Source organism: Oncorhynchus tshawytscha, linkage group LG18 (genome assembly GCF_018296145.1).
Source record: "Oncorhynchus tshawytscha isolate Ot180627B linkage group LG18, Otsh_v2.0, whole genome shotgun sequence".
NCBI lineage: Eukaryota > Metazoa > Chordata > Actinopteri > Salmoniformes > Salmonidae > Oncorhynchus > Oncorhynchus tshawytscha.
The window spans coordinates 13,689,214-13,705,333 of NC_056446.1; the positions used below are offsets into that span (position 1 = coordinate 13,689,214).

The following is a 16,120-nucleotide window of genomic DNA, read 5'->3' on the forward strand; positions in this document are numbered from 1 at the left end:
ACAGAGGTTGGGGCGTACGGCCCAGTTCATCACTGGGGCCAAGCTTCCTGCCATCCAGGACCTCTACACCAGGCGGTGTCAGAGGAAGGCCCTAAAAATTGTCAAAGACTCCAGCCACCCTAGTCCTAGACTGTTCTCTCTGCTTGCAAGCGGTACCGGTGCGCGAAGTCTAGGTCCAAGAGGCTTCTAAACAGCTTCTACCCTCAAGCCATAAGACTCCTGAACATCTAATTAAACTTCATTGTTGGTTAGGGGCTCGTAAGTAAGCATTTCACTGTAAGGTCTACACTTGTTGTATTCGGCGCATGTGACTAATAAAATTTGATTTGATTTTACATCTTTGCCCAGAGGCTTGATTCTGATACTTTCTAAGTGGGAAACTCGGGAACATCTTTCTACAACGAGTTAACAAGTCTAACATGTTTGAGTTGCCTAGTTCCAACTAGCACGTGAATGCGACATATATTCAAACAAAGGTCTGACAAAAACAAATGATTCAAAATTCCTATCTTTAACGGCTGATAATTCAAATATTTACTAAATATAAATATGACAAAGAAAATGACCTCTTTAGGATATCTAAAGGAAAAAAAACGTTTAGTGTTGCACTACTGTGAAATCACTAATGTAACTGTTATAATTCATTACCAGCTACAAGGGGTCTTAATGTTTAAACAAATTCCATTTCCACCACAGCATACAGCTTCAAATGATGTAGCAGACATAAGCTGTGTAGGAGTGGGGTAAATTATATTGCACTGTAAATCTGTAGTATCAAACATTTACATGTGTGTTAAACTAAACAGGTCCGATTAGTCACGGACAATCAGACAAGTTTTTCTGAAAGGAGCCATGGCTCTTCTAGAATACAGTAACGTCTTTAAAGCACTTGGAGTAATGGCGCATTTCCCAGACTAGAGCCCTTAGGCCGGTATTCATTCCGATCGCACTTCGTGACAATGCACAATTTAAAGGTGATTTCGACATATGCAGCATTGACTGTAAATGTGGTCTCTGAACGCAAGGAAATTGCCTTTAAAAAAGTACATTGCAGACAAAGCACGATCGGATGCAATCCTGGCTTTAGGATTGAATCCCGGCCTTACTGTTAATCCGATTGAATAGCGGGCTCCCAGGCAGAGTATCAGAGGTGGAACTGCATTAGAGCTGTCAAATCCACAAGTGGCTCCCGGCATTATACCTAAAGCGGATTTTGCCATTGGCTGCACGTAGTCGCATTAAGAGAAATCCCATGCATCTTGTTTACAAGTTGTTTAGTGGAATGTGAGATATAAATCTACACTTCGATTTGTTTAATGATTTTACATTTGAGCGTCATTATTTCTACATAATCTACACTTTGTCGTTCTGGACTTCTAACATGAGTGGGACGAGTATGGCTTTGTGACAATGACCACGAGAGCAGCAGCTCCGATTTGACAGCTCTAATGCAGATACACCACCAAAACACCAGCTATGGGGGTGTCGGCAATCGCCGGTTAATGCTTGATCTGACTGAATCTAGCCCCTAGTCTCTCTTCTGCCGGTCCAGGGAACGCAGCAGTTTCCGTCTGGGTGAGTCTCCCTGGAGAGAGATAGAGTCTGAGAAAGAGGCCCCAACTGTTGGCTCTAGGGACTGGAGAGTAGCGGGGATAGATGTGGCAGTGGTGTCCCCTGATGTCCCAGCAACATCAGGTGGTGGAAGCCCTTTGTTAGGAGATGACAACCCTTTATTAGGAGATAAAGATAGCGCTTTGCTCGGAGAAGAGAGCGCCGCTTTATTAGGAGAGATCATAAGGCTGGCGTCATCCATCTCGATGACCTCGAAGTCGGCGTCATTCCACTGGTCGGCCTCGTCATCCTGTTCCCGCTGCTGCTCCTGCTCCTCTTCCTCATCATTTGCACCCGAGTCCAGCAAGGCTTGGCGGTACTCGCTGTCGTCAGGCTCCATGTGGCTCCTGGTGCGAGGTGTCCTACCGGGGCCGCTGGGGGACGAGGCCAGCCAGAACATGAAGGGGAAGAGGATAGAGGTGATGGTGGCGGTGCCCAGGGCCAGGTACATTAGCAAGGGCTGATCATGGATCCTTCCCAGTAGGAAGCCCACTAGGGCGGGCAGCACCATCTCTCCCAGGGCCGCCCCCACCACGAACACCGCAGCAGAGCGCCCGGTCACCGTGGTGTACTGCTCCACCCAGGAGATCCCACTGGGGAAAGTGGTCGACATGGAGGCACCGTAGACACCAGTGCAGACCCACAGGGCCACCCTGTTGCTGTTGAAGAGGGTGAGGAATAGGGAGGACAGGGTGCAGCCCACCAGGCTCAGTAGAATCATGGTGCCTGGGTGCATGCAGGTCGCAAAGAAGATGGCCAGGCCCCGGCCGGCAGCGAACGTTCCCCAGAACAGGGAGTTGAGCCCTGCTGCCTGGGCCTCGGCCATATGAATGTAATCCTTAGCATAGGTGAAGATAAAGGAGCCGTACGCCACCTCGGCCCCCACGTACCAGAAGAAGAAGACAAAGAGCATAGCGATGAGTGCGTTGTGGTGCTTGGACACCAGGGGTTTCCCTGAGGGGGTCTGGGCCCTACCACTAGAGGGGCTGTGGCGGGCGTAAAGGATGAAGAAGACGAGGGAGACGAACAGGATGAAACCACCGATCACAACGTAGGCCCACATGGACTTGAGGGTGCTGCTACTGTGGACGAAGCGAATAACCGTAGGAGAGGACACGGTTTGGGGCACGTGGTCTGTGACAGATGGGGAGGTGGAGTTTGCCACCGAGGCTTCCATGCTGCTGTTTGTAGCCACGTCCAGGTCCGTTCCAAACAGCAGCTTGGCGATGATGGGCGAGGCGAAGGCCCCAGCAGCGAAGCTGAAGTGCAAGGCCTGCATGTGGGGGCCAGCCTGATCCCCCCACGTCTGCAGGATCAGGACATTACCACCTACCAGAGAGGACAATAAACAGCATCAGAGACATTCACTGACTACCACTTCTTGTACTGTGTGCAGTAGATACGTATTTACTGTCTTAAAGATAAAGACTATGGGATTAACTGCACCTGTATCTAGAAAGCCCATGGAAACTCCAATACTGGACATCAGGGCAGTGAGGAGAAGGGCCGTCTTAGAGAAAGGGATGGCAAACATCCCAAACGCTGTGACCAGCATGGAGAGGCCTGTGGAGAAGATACAGTGTTAGGAGCAGTGGGGTGTATTCAACCAGCATGCACCATATAAAAGTCATGAGCACCCACAAAAACAACCATTGGCATTCTTTGACAAGCAAAGGTGGTGCATTCACTGTGCATACTGTATACTAATATAATAATAACAACAACATCAAATGCATACTGTATACTAACATAATAATACTAATATTAATAATAATAAATGCCATTTAGCAGACGGTTTTATCCAAAGCGACTCACAATCATGCGTGTATACATATTTCGTATGGGTGGCCTGGGCAGGAATCAAACGTATGATCCTGGCATGGCTAGCGCCATGCTCTATGAACTCATAGCCACACAGGACCACAACAATATCTTAGAGGTTAATGTTTTTCAGAGCCAATGGACACCATGTATTTGTATTTTAGTTAAGTCTAGGTATATTTTAGTCTGTTAGACATACCCAGCAGCAGATGGCTGTTCATGCAGTCAAAGAGAATCCCGGACAACACAGAGCCGCCTATATAGCCCATTGAGCGGCCTACGAAGATGTAGGAGATGTTGCTGATGTTCTGGTTGACGTTGATGGCAAGGTCTTGAAATGTGGGGCCTAAGACAGAGATACTCATCCCCTGGAAAACATACATAATAAACTAGTACACTGTACTACAGGCAAGTATAAGTAAGTGCATATCTCAGAGCTTTCTCCAAGTTCTTAGGCAAACAGTGGTAGCGTCTAGGGCCATCATCATATTCTAGGATACATTTTTCTAGGATACATACAGTAATATTCTAAGGGTATTTTGAACTTTATTTGTGGCAGCCAATGGTAAATAATATAAAGTGTGACATTTTGGGTTTTTATTTCCCTTTCGGGAAGGCGGCAGTTATTCGAAATTGTACCTTTGGACAGGTGCCAAAAAGTAAAAGCTTAATTAATTAACCCCTATAGGATTGGTGGGTTCCCCGCGGGACGGTTGAGCTAACGTAGGCTAATGCGATTAGCATGAGGTTGTAAGTAACAACAAAAAAATCCCAGAACATAGACATATCTGATATTGGCAGAAAGCTTAAATTCGTGTTAATTTAACTGCACTGTCTGCAATATACCATGCTATTGTGTGAGGAGAATGCACAGTTATGAACTTGAAAATGTATTAATAAACCAATTAGGCACATTTGTGCAGTCTTGATACAACATTTTGAACTGAAATGCAATGGTTCATTGGATCAGTCTAAAACTTTGCACATACACTGCTGCCATCTAGTGGCCTAAATTGCGCCTGGGCTGGAATAATACATTATGGCCTTTCTCTTCCATTTCAAAGATGTTACAAAAAAAATACAAACATGTATTTGTATTATCTTTTACCAGATCTAATGTGTTATATTCTCCTACATTCATTTCACATTTTCACAAACTTCAATGTGTTTCCTTTCAAATGGTATCAAGAATATGCATATTCTTGCTTCAGGTCCTGAGCTACAGGCAGTTAGATTTGGGTATGTCATTTTAGGCGAAAATTTGAAGGGAAAAAAGGGGCGGAACCTTTTAAACCTGTTCTTAAGTTGAAGAGCTAGTTTTACAGCCATGAAATGCAAATCCGGCTCATTCAGAATATACGCTCATTTTACCTGAGAATAAGAAAGTAACCATTGTCTTAAATGCCACTAAAACAACCACAATCACATAACTAATGAACTAATGAATGAATCTTGGAAATGCTAGATATTATCGAATGGGAATAGGAATAGTTACTGACCATGTGAGACTCATGTAAAATTGAAAACACGTACAGAAAACCTGTATTTTAGTTTTAGTGAAGATATGGTGATAGAGAAACAACCAGAACAATAATGTCCATGTAAAACAAACTATGCAATAAAACCAGAGACCCTATTCAATTCTCAGATATAAAAAGGTACATATGATGACAGACTGGTTCCAATTCAGTCCCTTCGCTGGCCTACTAGCCTAATCAAAAGCATTCATCATTACCAGGCCGAGGAATGACGCACAGAGCGCTAAGGTGATCATCCAGCTGCTGCAGCCTCCAGAACCGCTGGCCTTGCCACCTCCATCGATGATTTCAACCTCATCATCGAATTCTGACTTCGAACTTCTCTTCCTCCCTTTCATTACACTCTTCAGCCCTCGTCTCGTGTCCTTCCTCTTGTCAAACAGAGTATCTTCCTCTTGGTCATCGTTATCATCATCATCCTCCTCCATTCTAGCGAAACGAACATGCTTCTTTTTAGCAACAGGATCTCTGGCGGCCGAGGCAGACATGGTCGAGCTGTTAAATTATGGCTAACGTCTTTGTTTGAGTCCTGCTGGTTGGCAATATTGACAAGTTTGCGCCAGCGCAGTTGGTAAACAAACTACGCGCACTGACCGGGTGCGCCTTCAGTGAACGACACGTTCTGAAATCCTACTCTGTTATAGAGATAAATAGTAATGGCGTCTTTTTGTATGCACCAACTCCGCCATGGTTCGTTGTACAAAATGAATGAGTTTTTGTAGGGTTTTTGGATAAATGCCGAAAATAAGGTACGTGGTAAACACAGGCTTGGGATATATTATTCGTTTTGTTCAGCTAACGTCACTTTTTTGTGCACTTTTAAGCGTTTATGAAGAAGAAAAAAAGCACATAAAAGTCTTCATAATTTTTAAAGGTCATATTAACTGACTGATATCATCTCATAGAACAAAACGTATAGGATCTCCTAAACCTGTGCTAACCTCAGACTTTATTTTCCGCCTTTACCCCAAAACCATATTCTTTCCTCATTCATTTTCCCCATGTGAATGGCTGAACGAGCCAGAGGTAACGGATTTCCGTTTTTTATTTAGGACTACAAGTTGGCGAGGTCGATATACCCCTTCGGTTCATTCTGTCATCCGGGAGAATGGTGGCTGCGGTATATGCCGCGTTCAGATGCTAGCCAGAACTAGGAAACTCGTTAATTTCTGACTTGGTAACTGGTTGTAGTTATATACGAGTTTCCTAGTTTTTCGGCTAGTATGTGAACGCGGCAAAAGCCTAATACCACAGTGAGACAGATATCTCACCGGATGTATAAATGTGAAGCATCCGCTTAGCGTTTCCACTCATTACCAAATGTGGTAGTGAGAGGAAGCCCACTGGCCGGCAGTAGGAGAAGATGGAACGAGATGGATTTTGGCTGACATTCTGCACATTTTCTCATAGATGAAACATTTGATCTCAATACAGTTTTCTGTTCCTAAAACTACAATATGTTATGAACAGAGTGGACAAAGTTTTGTAGACTTTGCAATTTAAAAAAAAAAATCGCGTTGTTTAGGAGTGCAATGGTGAATCAAGCACACGCGCACTTCAGAGGAGGCGTTCCCTAACGGAAATATGCAGATATCTGCTAGAACGCGCCAATAGGATCTCGCTAGCTCGTGCTTGGCTCTGCCCACCTAGCTGGTTCTGCCCACTATGACTAATTTGTTCCCATTGGAAACGACAGTCTGTTGTCTATCTTGGTTTAGTTATACAAATCTTTGCTTCTACGATGTGGTTCCATGGATGATTGGCTCAGCTGACACGTCAGCGTATAGGAAGTAGTAGTCGTATGATTGAAATTGTCGTCGGAAACAAGGACCTCTAGAAGTCATAATAGAAATGACGTTTTCCTTACGAATAGTTTTGCTTTACATGCAAGAAAAGGTAATTATACTTGTAAGAATGTCTACATTTACTGAAAATGTCTTCACATCTTCTGAAGATTGCCCTTCTATACAAATTGTATTTGTCACATGTGCAGAATACAACAGGTGTACCGTGAAATGCTTACTTACAAAGCACTTAACCAAACAATGCAGTTAAGAAAAGAGTTAAGAAAACATTTACTAAATAAACTAAAGGAAAAATAAATGTATACAAGTAACATAAAATAACAATAACGAGGCAATATACATGGGGTACAGAGTCAGTGGCTGAGGTAATTTGTACATGTAGGTAGGGGTAAAGTGACTATACATAGATAATAAACAGCAAGTAGCAGCAGTATAAAAACAAAAGGCGCGGGGGGGGGGTCAATCCGGGTGGCCATTTAATTAATTGTTCAGCAGTCTTATGGCTTAGGGGTAGAAGCTGTTAAGGAGCCTTTTGGGACCTAGACTTGGCGCTCATGTACAGTCTGCTTGCCGTGCGGTAGCAGAGAGAACAGTCCATGACTTAGGTGACTTGGAGTCTTTGACCATTTTTTGTGCCTTCCTCTGACACCTCCTAATATATAGGTCCCAGATGGCAGGAAGCTTGGCCCCAGTGATGTACTGGGCCGTACGCACTTCCCTCTGTAGCGCCTTAGGGTCGGATGCCGAGCAGTTGCCATACCAGGCGTTGATGCAACCAGTCAGAATGTTCTCGATGGTGCAGCTATATAACTTATTGAGAATCTGGGAACTCATGTCAAATCTTTTCAGTCTCCGGAGGTGGAAAAGGTGTTGTCGTGCCTTCTTCACAACTGCCTTGGTGTGTTTGGACCATAATAGTTTGTTGGTGATGTGGACACCAAGGAACTTGAAAATCTCAACCCACTCTACTACAGCCCCGTCGATGTGAAACGGGGGCGTGTTCGGCCCTCCTTTTCTTGTAGTCCACGATCAGCTCCTTTGTCTTGCTCACGTTGAGAGGTTGGGGTCCTGGCACCACACTACCAGGTCTCTGACCTCCTCCCTATAGCCTGCCTCATCGTTGTCGGTGATCAGGCCTACCACCGTTGTGTCGTCAGCAAACTTAATGGTGTTGGAGTCGTGCTTGGACACGCAGATTGGCCATCTATACTTGCTGGCTTGCTTTGACAAGAGTCGGACTTCCCCGTATGACAGACGTGTGAGAAACATGTGTTAAGAGGAAGGATGGTCCGGTATTGACATTGGATTACAGCAAACACTTTGTTTTTCCAGTATGTGTACATGCATAAAGTAGCTTAAATAAACCAGGCCCTATAGGTTGACAGAGACATTGTTAGGCTCAAATTAGGAGGTATAATTTTCCCATGATGCAACTGGAGAGTGATGAATCATGAGAAACTCAAGGGGGAAAAAAACTAACTTTAACATATCCTTACTTTGTTAAAAATGTACTTTAATTTCAGTTGTACATATGTAATATGTCATGGTACTATCATACAATCAAATTAAAACATTAAATAATGCAATAAAATGATGAAGGCAATTAGAAAAGCAATAAAATGATGAAATAACTACATAAAGCAAAGAGATTTTAATGATCAGCAATATAAAATGTGTATTTGAAAGACATTTATATATACTGTATCTGTAAAGAAATAAACTATCTGTGAACAACAAAATGAGAGAACAACAATGCACATAACATGGGGTAAAAGTGAAAGCCGCAAAGTTGATCTTTTTTGTGACATTACAGTGTGGTAGAACTCTAGTTGCATTAGGCATAGATATACACTCAGAATTACACCTGTGAAGAGCAAAAGAGTTTGAATAAAATCTATATAGAACCTGCATATGTAACTAGAAACATGTTCATTGAATCATTTCAAACAATATGCTGTTGAATTTGGACTTTAGCCACTAAACAAAAAAATATAACATGCATAAACTAAATCTTTCAATTCTCTTCATAGGATCTAAAATACTGGAACATTCCCAAAAGGTGACAAACTTCTTTGGATGCCAAGGAATTAATTCAGTACGAGATAATGTAATGAATAATTACTAAGATGTGTATGGCAAAGAGGTATCTCAGTAAAACCTCCAGGGTACAATTTCAGGAATTTCTATTACTTGAGAAATTACCTGAGGCTTTCATCGGTGAATTGTGCAACTGCGTATGTCTAGGATGTAAAGTAAGAATAATAATATAGCAATTATAACTAAAATATGAACTTAAAATTAAACAAGACTTGATAAAACAAATATATAAATTGGACATTTCCCTAATAGAAATGTATGCTCTGGTTAGAAAAACAAAAAGATGTATCCGAAACATTCCATGTGACATGGGTATTATCTAATTCTCACATCGATAGAACAAATAATAAAATCCCCAGATCATTCCCAAAGCAAGATTTAAGTTCAAGATAGCAACTTTTTCTTCTCAGAATTAATCATTTATTTGCATTTCCCTGGTCACAAATTCCACCAAAGTACTGTACTTCTCAGACAAACACTTTTCTGTGGTACAGATAGGCAGCAATCCCGTTCAGAGCAAACAGTGATGGCTAGGAAGCTGTAAGACTCTTTTACAGAGTCTCTCCTAATGTTTGGATATCGACTGTATAAAGACACACAGTGGAAGGGAAATATTGCCCAAACAACACGCGATGGTCATGTTTTGTAATGGTTTGAACTGAAAGCCTCTTTCTGTCTTGCAAATACTGTGTAGGAGAAAATACTAGATATTTGCATGACATCCGAGGTAGATTGTGTCACAAGTCTTGCCTTGGTGAAACCAATGACCTACAGAGCTGGATAGTTTGGATTTTGATAAGTTATGACTTTTCTGCGTGCTTAGTGGTCAAGGGATTGTCAAGTCAAAATCCTACGCTGTAAAAGTTGTGGGTCTTCAAGTTCTCCAAGAGCAATCTTTATAAATTATCAATGATTGTTGAAATTCAGGAGGGTGATTTGAAACATAACATGTTTGAAAGGCCTAATAAACTATCCTGAAGGTGGTGCTTTGGCAAATAGAATTGACCATAGACAATCAGCCATTTTCTTTACATTAAGGGCACACCCAAAATAATCAATACAAAAGGTTGTTTTGGTCTTCAAAACGTCAAATAATGAGAAAGGAAAGCACCAATTAATTATGGCATGACATCAGCCGCTAAACAAATTCTAGAAAAAAAAAAAATACAAATATGAAAAATATAATTAAAACAAATATATTTTTCCTAATAAAAGGCTAATGAACTGAGCACATAGTCAATGGTTAACTTGACTAATGGTCACATTTGTCAATGATTACATATCAAATTACATTTCAAATATGGTGGACAGAGTGAGCCTACTACAATTAGAAGATATGAAAATATAACATTGGTTTACTAGCCTGTGCTGGACAAAATACTGCCATCAACAATAGAAAATCTATTCATAATTCATTCATCTCCGTTTCATGTCAATTACTCCTTATAATCAACACTGACGTTCATCCTTTACTCACGTTGCATAGTCAGACAAGCAGACGTACCGTTTGAGAATCCTGTTCTGAGCTGCTATAAACTAATGATTACAAAATGACAATGGTGGTTCCGGTTCAAAAACACTGAAAAGGATTCTCAGGCACTGTGTACGGCGCATTCAAGTTATACTGTATCAGAGATACTAACGACTGAACACAGCCTCAGGTAAAGTCAGGCTTATTTCAGGTCCAGAGTACTGCAGCCTTGAGATGACGTTTCATATTTCATGGGTGGGACGCTATAATTGTGCTTCAAGCTGCTCCCTTGAGGTGCTCAAGCACCTTCAAGGTGGCCTTGAAAACTAAGACAATAGTAAGCCCTACAACCACTAGGAACTAACTACCTCCCCACCCATTATCTCATAAAGCACTTCTTTGAAGTGATATTGTATGGTCAGGTCATACCTCATTACTCACAAATTCACAATCTTGGCATGTTTTATGAGAGTATCAATCCCCCACAGATCACTCTGTGCTATAAACAGAAAAGGATTGACTTTTAAAAAGCAGCTGTTTTCCCCCAGTTAAATTCTACTTAGCAGTAGATTCTTTGTTACACTGTTGTCAAGACAAGCAACATCTGTGTCCCAAACACACTTTACTTACCTATACTACTTATGGGATAATTTAAAAAAAAAAATTTTAAACTTAGATATATTACAGTTTCTTTTACCATATATGGTTAATTATATGTCCCTAGCGTTTATTGGAAATATATATTTTTCAACAAACCCAATAAATCTAGTTTGTTTTTCTTTTCAAAATTCTGCAAAGCCTAAAAACTATATTCAAGCTTGTATTGAACATTTCTCGGCAATGACGAGAATGATCCTTAAAATTATTTTTTTTAAATGCACATCGAAAACGAGGGAATTTTCTAGCGAGGCTGGCCACTGCTTATTCTCATGTAAATAAGTAGTTGCAGACTTCAAAGAGCACCCAAGTAAAGTGTGCGTTCCCTTGTAAGAAATATTAAAACAAGTGAGATTCTCATTTTCCATTTTAACCTTCAAGTTAATTCAACAGCTGCAAGATTGGAAAACAATCAGATGCATAGCTCTTCAAGATCACCTTCATGTTCAATTGTGTTTGTTGAGTATCTATGTGTATAACTGATATGTAGTATTACTTCAGCATTTGCCCCACATTCTCCTGCAAAAGCAGCCATTAAAATATTGTTTACACATACACGGGTCAATACATATTTAATCTATACTTGTTTCATACAAAAATACAATAAATCAGCAGTTCCAAGTTCCTGTGAGTGAATATGAATGTGAATATGTCAAGGTGCATCTTTGTTTTGAGTGTGTTTTGGGAGACTTAGATGACAGATTCGGGGGTTGCGGTCTTCACTGCTAGTGCATCTCCCTGACCCCCACTGTTCCTCTTGAACTCCAGCATCTGCTCCTGGGTGCCATCTTTGGCTGCCTCCTCCTGCTCTCTCCTGATACGTCTAGCCTCCACCCAGGGGATCAGACACAGCACGGCCCCACCGACGATAGGCGGGATACCAGCCAAATAGAAGGCCACGTCATAACTCCCCAGCCTGTCCCTCAGGAACCCTAGAGAGAGAGATCAATATCTGGGACTCATTCATCCATTATCATTTGGTGTCCTAAAGACAAGGAACAAACCCCACAGGTCAGCAATAGCATGCCCCAGTCCTGAGTCCATAACCCCATAAGTTCAAACCACAGTGAACACCTTTATTTGGTCCTTTCAGATATAAAACAAAAAGGTAGGCTTATCCGAGCTAGGACAGAGTGATACCAAGTACCCACTGGGCAGAGACGTCAGTTCAACGTCTAGTTTTGATTTACATTTGTTTGAGTTGTCAACTAATGGGAATTCACAGTGAAATTTAAATAAATCATGTTATTGGATTTAGGTAAAAATTTGGGTGAAAACCCCCCCCAAATGCCCTTATGTTGATGATTTTTTGCAAATCCAATCAGTTTTCCACAAGGATTCAACATATCGTTTTGGTTGAAATTACATGAAAACAACATTGATTCAACCAGCTTTTGCCCAGTGGTAGTAGGTTAGTGTATACCCACTCTTAATACAAAGAGCTGACTATTACTGGCTAGTGAAGACAGAGTGGATTGGGGTCAGGGCTATTTAGGCCCCTCTGTCTGACCCCCCTTGTGGATTGTGGTTTCCTTCCCTTAACATCACTAGGTTGCATGACTTCCTGCATTACCTGCTTCTACCACCCTGTGTCCCTCTCTTCCTGGAATGCTAGTCTATTTCAGAGAAAAAACCTGATGCCTTTTTCTGTAATACAGTGCAAACAGGTTGCACATGACTCATGTGGATATGAATGATATCCAAATTAGAACGAGATTAACATAAATGGACATCTGTGCAGTCAACATTCCAGTGGTGAAATGTATGTATCTTCCACAAGGTATAGAACTTCATACACAAGTATCATATTCACAAGATAATGTCTCTACTCATTTCAAGTTGTAATTGTAGAAGGTGCAAAGTTGCCATGTTCTGAATCGATTTCTTTAGGTTCCTTTGTGTATGGTAGAGTATGGAGTGTTTCACTTTCACAGTTGCACAGAAACACCAGGTGGAACCAAGGGTTTAGAGAAAAACAACTAAAGCTCAGAATCATACTCCAGGGAGAAACGTTTTACAGCGTCAAGCTAAATGCTAATATCTTTCAAACAGTACAGTCTAACCAATTCAGTGGCTCTATGATTGATTTAACTTTTTCCTGCCTCATACTAACTTTCCTACCCTCCCCCCCCCGGAAGATGCCATCTCAGACGCGGCTAACCGGCTTAACTGCTTAACTGTACCTGCAATAGGAGGCCCCACGGTCATGGGCACAGACATCATGCCCAGCAGGAAGCCGATGGCCTGGGACACGTTCTGAGAGCCCACCAGCTCGAAGGCGATGGGGGCCATGATGCAGATGAAACAGCCGTCGAACAGGCCCATGAGCAGACACACCGCGATCAGCCCCCCGAACACATGACACAGAGGGATCATCATGGACATCACGCCGATGACGATAAACGAAGACACCTGGGCGGGAGGAGACCGGAGGGGATGTCAGAGAGGTGACATGAATGTGATGCACACAGCAGCATTGCTTCTTTGCATTAAATCAGAGTAATGGTTATGACATGGGGTTCAGGCTACATCTGAAAGGACACCCTAAATTCTACACATAGTAGACTTTATGGAGAGTGGGGTGTCATCGGGCCAGAAGTAGTGCCCTATATGGGGAATAGGGTATCTTAGACCTAGTCATGACCTGTGCAAGACCGAGGTTAGTAGACTTTACCTGCAGGTAGACTTTGTTAACTCCCTGTACGTAGTCAGCCACCCGGCCGAAGATGAGGCGGCCCACGCCGGACGTGACGCCGATGCACATGAGCAGAACCTCCTTGTTGGCGTCTTCTCCGAAGCGCTCCTCAACATGCTTCATCTATGGGACAGACGCAAAGGACACAAGCGTCTCATCAGTACTCAGTCACATCAGAACACAGCTGCCACATGCACTTATGGCCGAATCAAATGGCACGTCTAGTGGAAAACCGACACAAAAGGCTAGTAGATGCTTACAATGGATCACTTTCTAGACGTCATAAGAGCGATGGTAAGATATATGGAACATAGAACAATGGTCTTGGCACATTGTGTTCAATGTGCTATAAGGAGGATCTACATGTTTGTGAGAGTATACAGTATGTGTTTGTAGTTGTGAGTGGGGGGGGGGCGCAGTCTTCAGGCATACCCCCGAGGAGTCCTCCCTCTACACCACTCCTTTTTCAGAAGTGGGGAAGGCAGGGTGCGCCATTCGTACAACTCAGTGAAGCCACCACCATCTCCCAGCCACCACAGTTATACATACAGGGCCTTCAGAAAGTATTCACACCACTTGACTTTTTAAAAATGTTGTTACACAGCCTGAATGAAACATTTATTAAAATTGTGATTTTGTATCACTGGCCTACACAGAATATCAAAGTAGAATTATGTTTTTACAAAAGTTAACAAAATTGAATAAAACATTTAAAGCAGAAATGTCTGGAGTCAATAAGTATTCAACCCCATTGTTATGGCAAGCCTATATAAGTTCCGGAGTAAAAATGTGTTTAAACAGGTCACATAATAAGTTGCATGGACTGTGCACTGTGCAATAATAGCGTTTGACATGTTTCTGAATGACTACCTCATCTCTGGACTACCTCATATCCATAAAGGGCCCTTAGTCGGGCAGTGAATTTATAACACAGATTCAGCCAAAGACCAGGGAGGGTTTCCAATGCCTTGCAAAGGGCACCTATTGGTAGATGGGTACATTTAATAAAATATATATTTAAAAAGGAGACATTGAATATCCTTTTGAACATGCTGAAATTATTAATGACACTTTGGATGGTGTATCGATACACCCAGCCACTACAAAGATACAGGCGTCCTTCCTAACTCAGTTGCCACAGAGGAAGGAAACCGCTCAGGGATTTCACCATGAGGCCAATGCTGACTTTAAAACAGTTAATAGTTTAATAGCTGTGATAGTAGAAAACTGATGGATCAACAACATTGTAGTTTCTCCACAACACTAACCTAAATGACAGAGCGAAAAGGAAGCCTGTACAGAAAACAAATAATCCAAAACATGTATCCTGTCTTCAATAAGGCACTAAAGTAAAACTGGATCAAATGTGGCAAAGAAATTCACTTTGTCCTGAATACGAAGCATTATGTTTGGGGCAAATTCAACACAACACATTACTGAGTACCACTCTTCAAATGTTCAAGCATGGTGGTGGCTGTGTCATGTTATGGGTATGCTTGCCATCGGCAAGGCCTAGGGAGTTTGTTTTGTTGATAAAAAGAAAACGGGAGAGCAAAATCCTAGAGAAAACCTGGTTCAGTCTGCTTTCCAACAGACACTGGGAGTGTGGTGCCTGGAAAACAACAACTCACTCAACATCAGCAAAACGGAGATGATCGTGGACTTCAGGACACAGCAGAGGGTGCACCCCCTATCTACAGCGACAGGACCGCAGTGGAGAAGGTGGAAAGCGTCAAGCTCCTTGACGTACACGTCACTGACAAACTGAAATGGACCACCCACACCGACAGTGTGGTGAAGGCGCAACAGAGCTTCTTCAACCTCAGGAGGCTATATAAATTTGTCTCGTCACCTAAAACCCTCTAACTTTTACAGATACACAATTGAAAGCATCCTCTCGGGCTGCATCCCCACCTGGTATGGCAAATGCACCTCCCGCAACCGCAAGGCTCTCCAGAGGGTGGTGCGGTCTGCCCAACGCATTACCGGAGTCAAACGACCCACCCTCCAGGACACCTAAAGCATCTGAAGACCAAAAAGATCATCAACCACCCGAGCCACTGCCCGTTCCCCCCGCTATCATCCAGAAGGCGAGGTCAGTACAGGTGCATCAAAGCTGGGACCGAGAGACTGAAAAACAGCCATCACTAGCACATTAGAGGATGCTGCCTATAGGCAGAGACTAGAAATTACTGGCCATTCTAAGGAATGGAACACTAGTCACTTTAATAATGTTTACATATAGTTGAAGTCAGAAGTTTACAAACACTTAGGTTGGAGTCATTAAAACTTGTTTTTCAACCACTCCAAAACATTTCTTGTTAACAAACTATAGTTTTGGGAAGTCGGTTAGGACATCTACTTTGTGCATGACACAAGTAATCTTTCCAACAATTGTTTACAGACAGACTATTTCACTGTATCA

General features: G+C 42.4%; 2 protein-coding genes across 4 annotated transcripts in view; both read right to left on the reverse strand.

The window, feature by feature from the left end:
• Positions 1–234: 234 nt before the first annotated feature.
• Positions 235–6,011, reverse strand: mfsd4b (major facilitator superfamily domain containing 4B). Its single transcript, XM_024377864.2, has 4 exons — positions 5,168–6,011; positions 3,632–3,800; positions 3,058–3,174; positions 235–2,940 (listed from the first exon to the last, which is right to left on the reverse strand). The coding sequence occupies exons 1-4, from the start codon at positions 5,456–5,458 to the stop codon at positions 1,529–1,531; spliced, it is 1,989 nt and encodes a 662-aa protein (XP_024233632.1). The 5' UTR covers positions 5,459–6,011; the 3' UTR covers positions 235–1,528.
• A 4,996-nt stretch (positions 6,012–11,007) lies between these two features.
• Positions 11,008–16,120, reverse strand: part of slc16a10 (solute carrier family 16 member 10) — a 56,736-nt gene continuing 51,623 nt past the window's right edge. For all 3 annotated transcript variants that reach the window (XM_024377865.2, XM_024377867.2, XM_024377868.2), the window contains exons 4-6: positions 13,675–13,818; positions 13,184–13,412; positions 11,008–11,932 (exon numbers count right to left, since the gene is read on the reverse strand). In XM_024377865.2, coding sequence (XP_024233633.1) covers positions 11,691–11,932; positions 13,184–13,412; positions 13,675–13,818 — 615 coding nt within the window. In that variant the 3' untranslated portion in view covers positions 11,008–11,690. The remainder of the gene's footprint in view (positions 11,933–13,183; positions 13,413–13,674; positions 13,819–16,120) is intronic.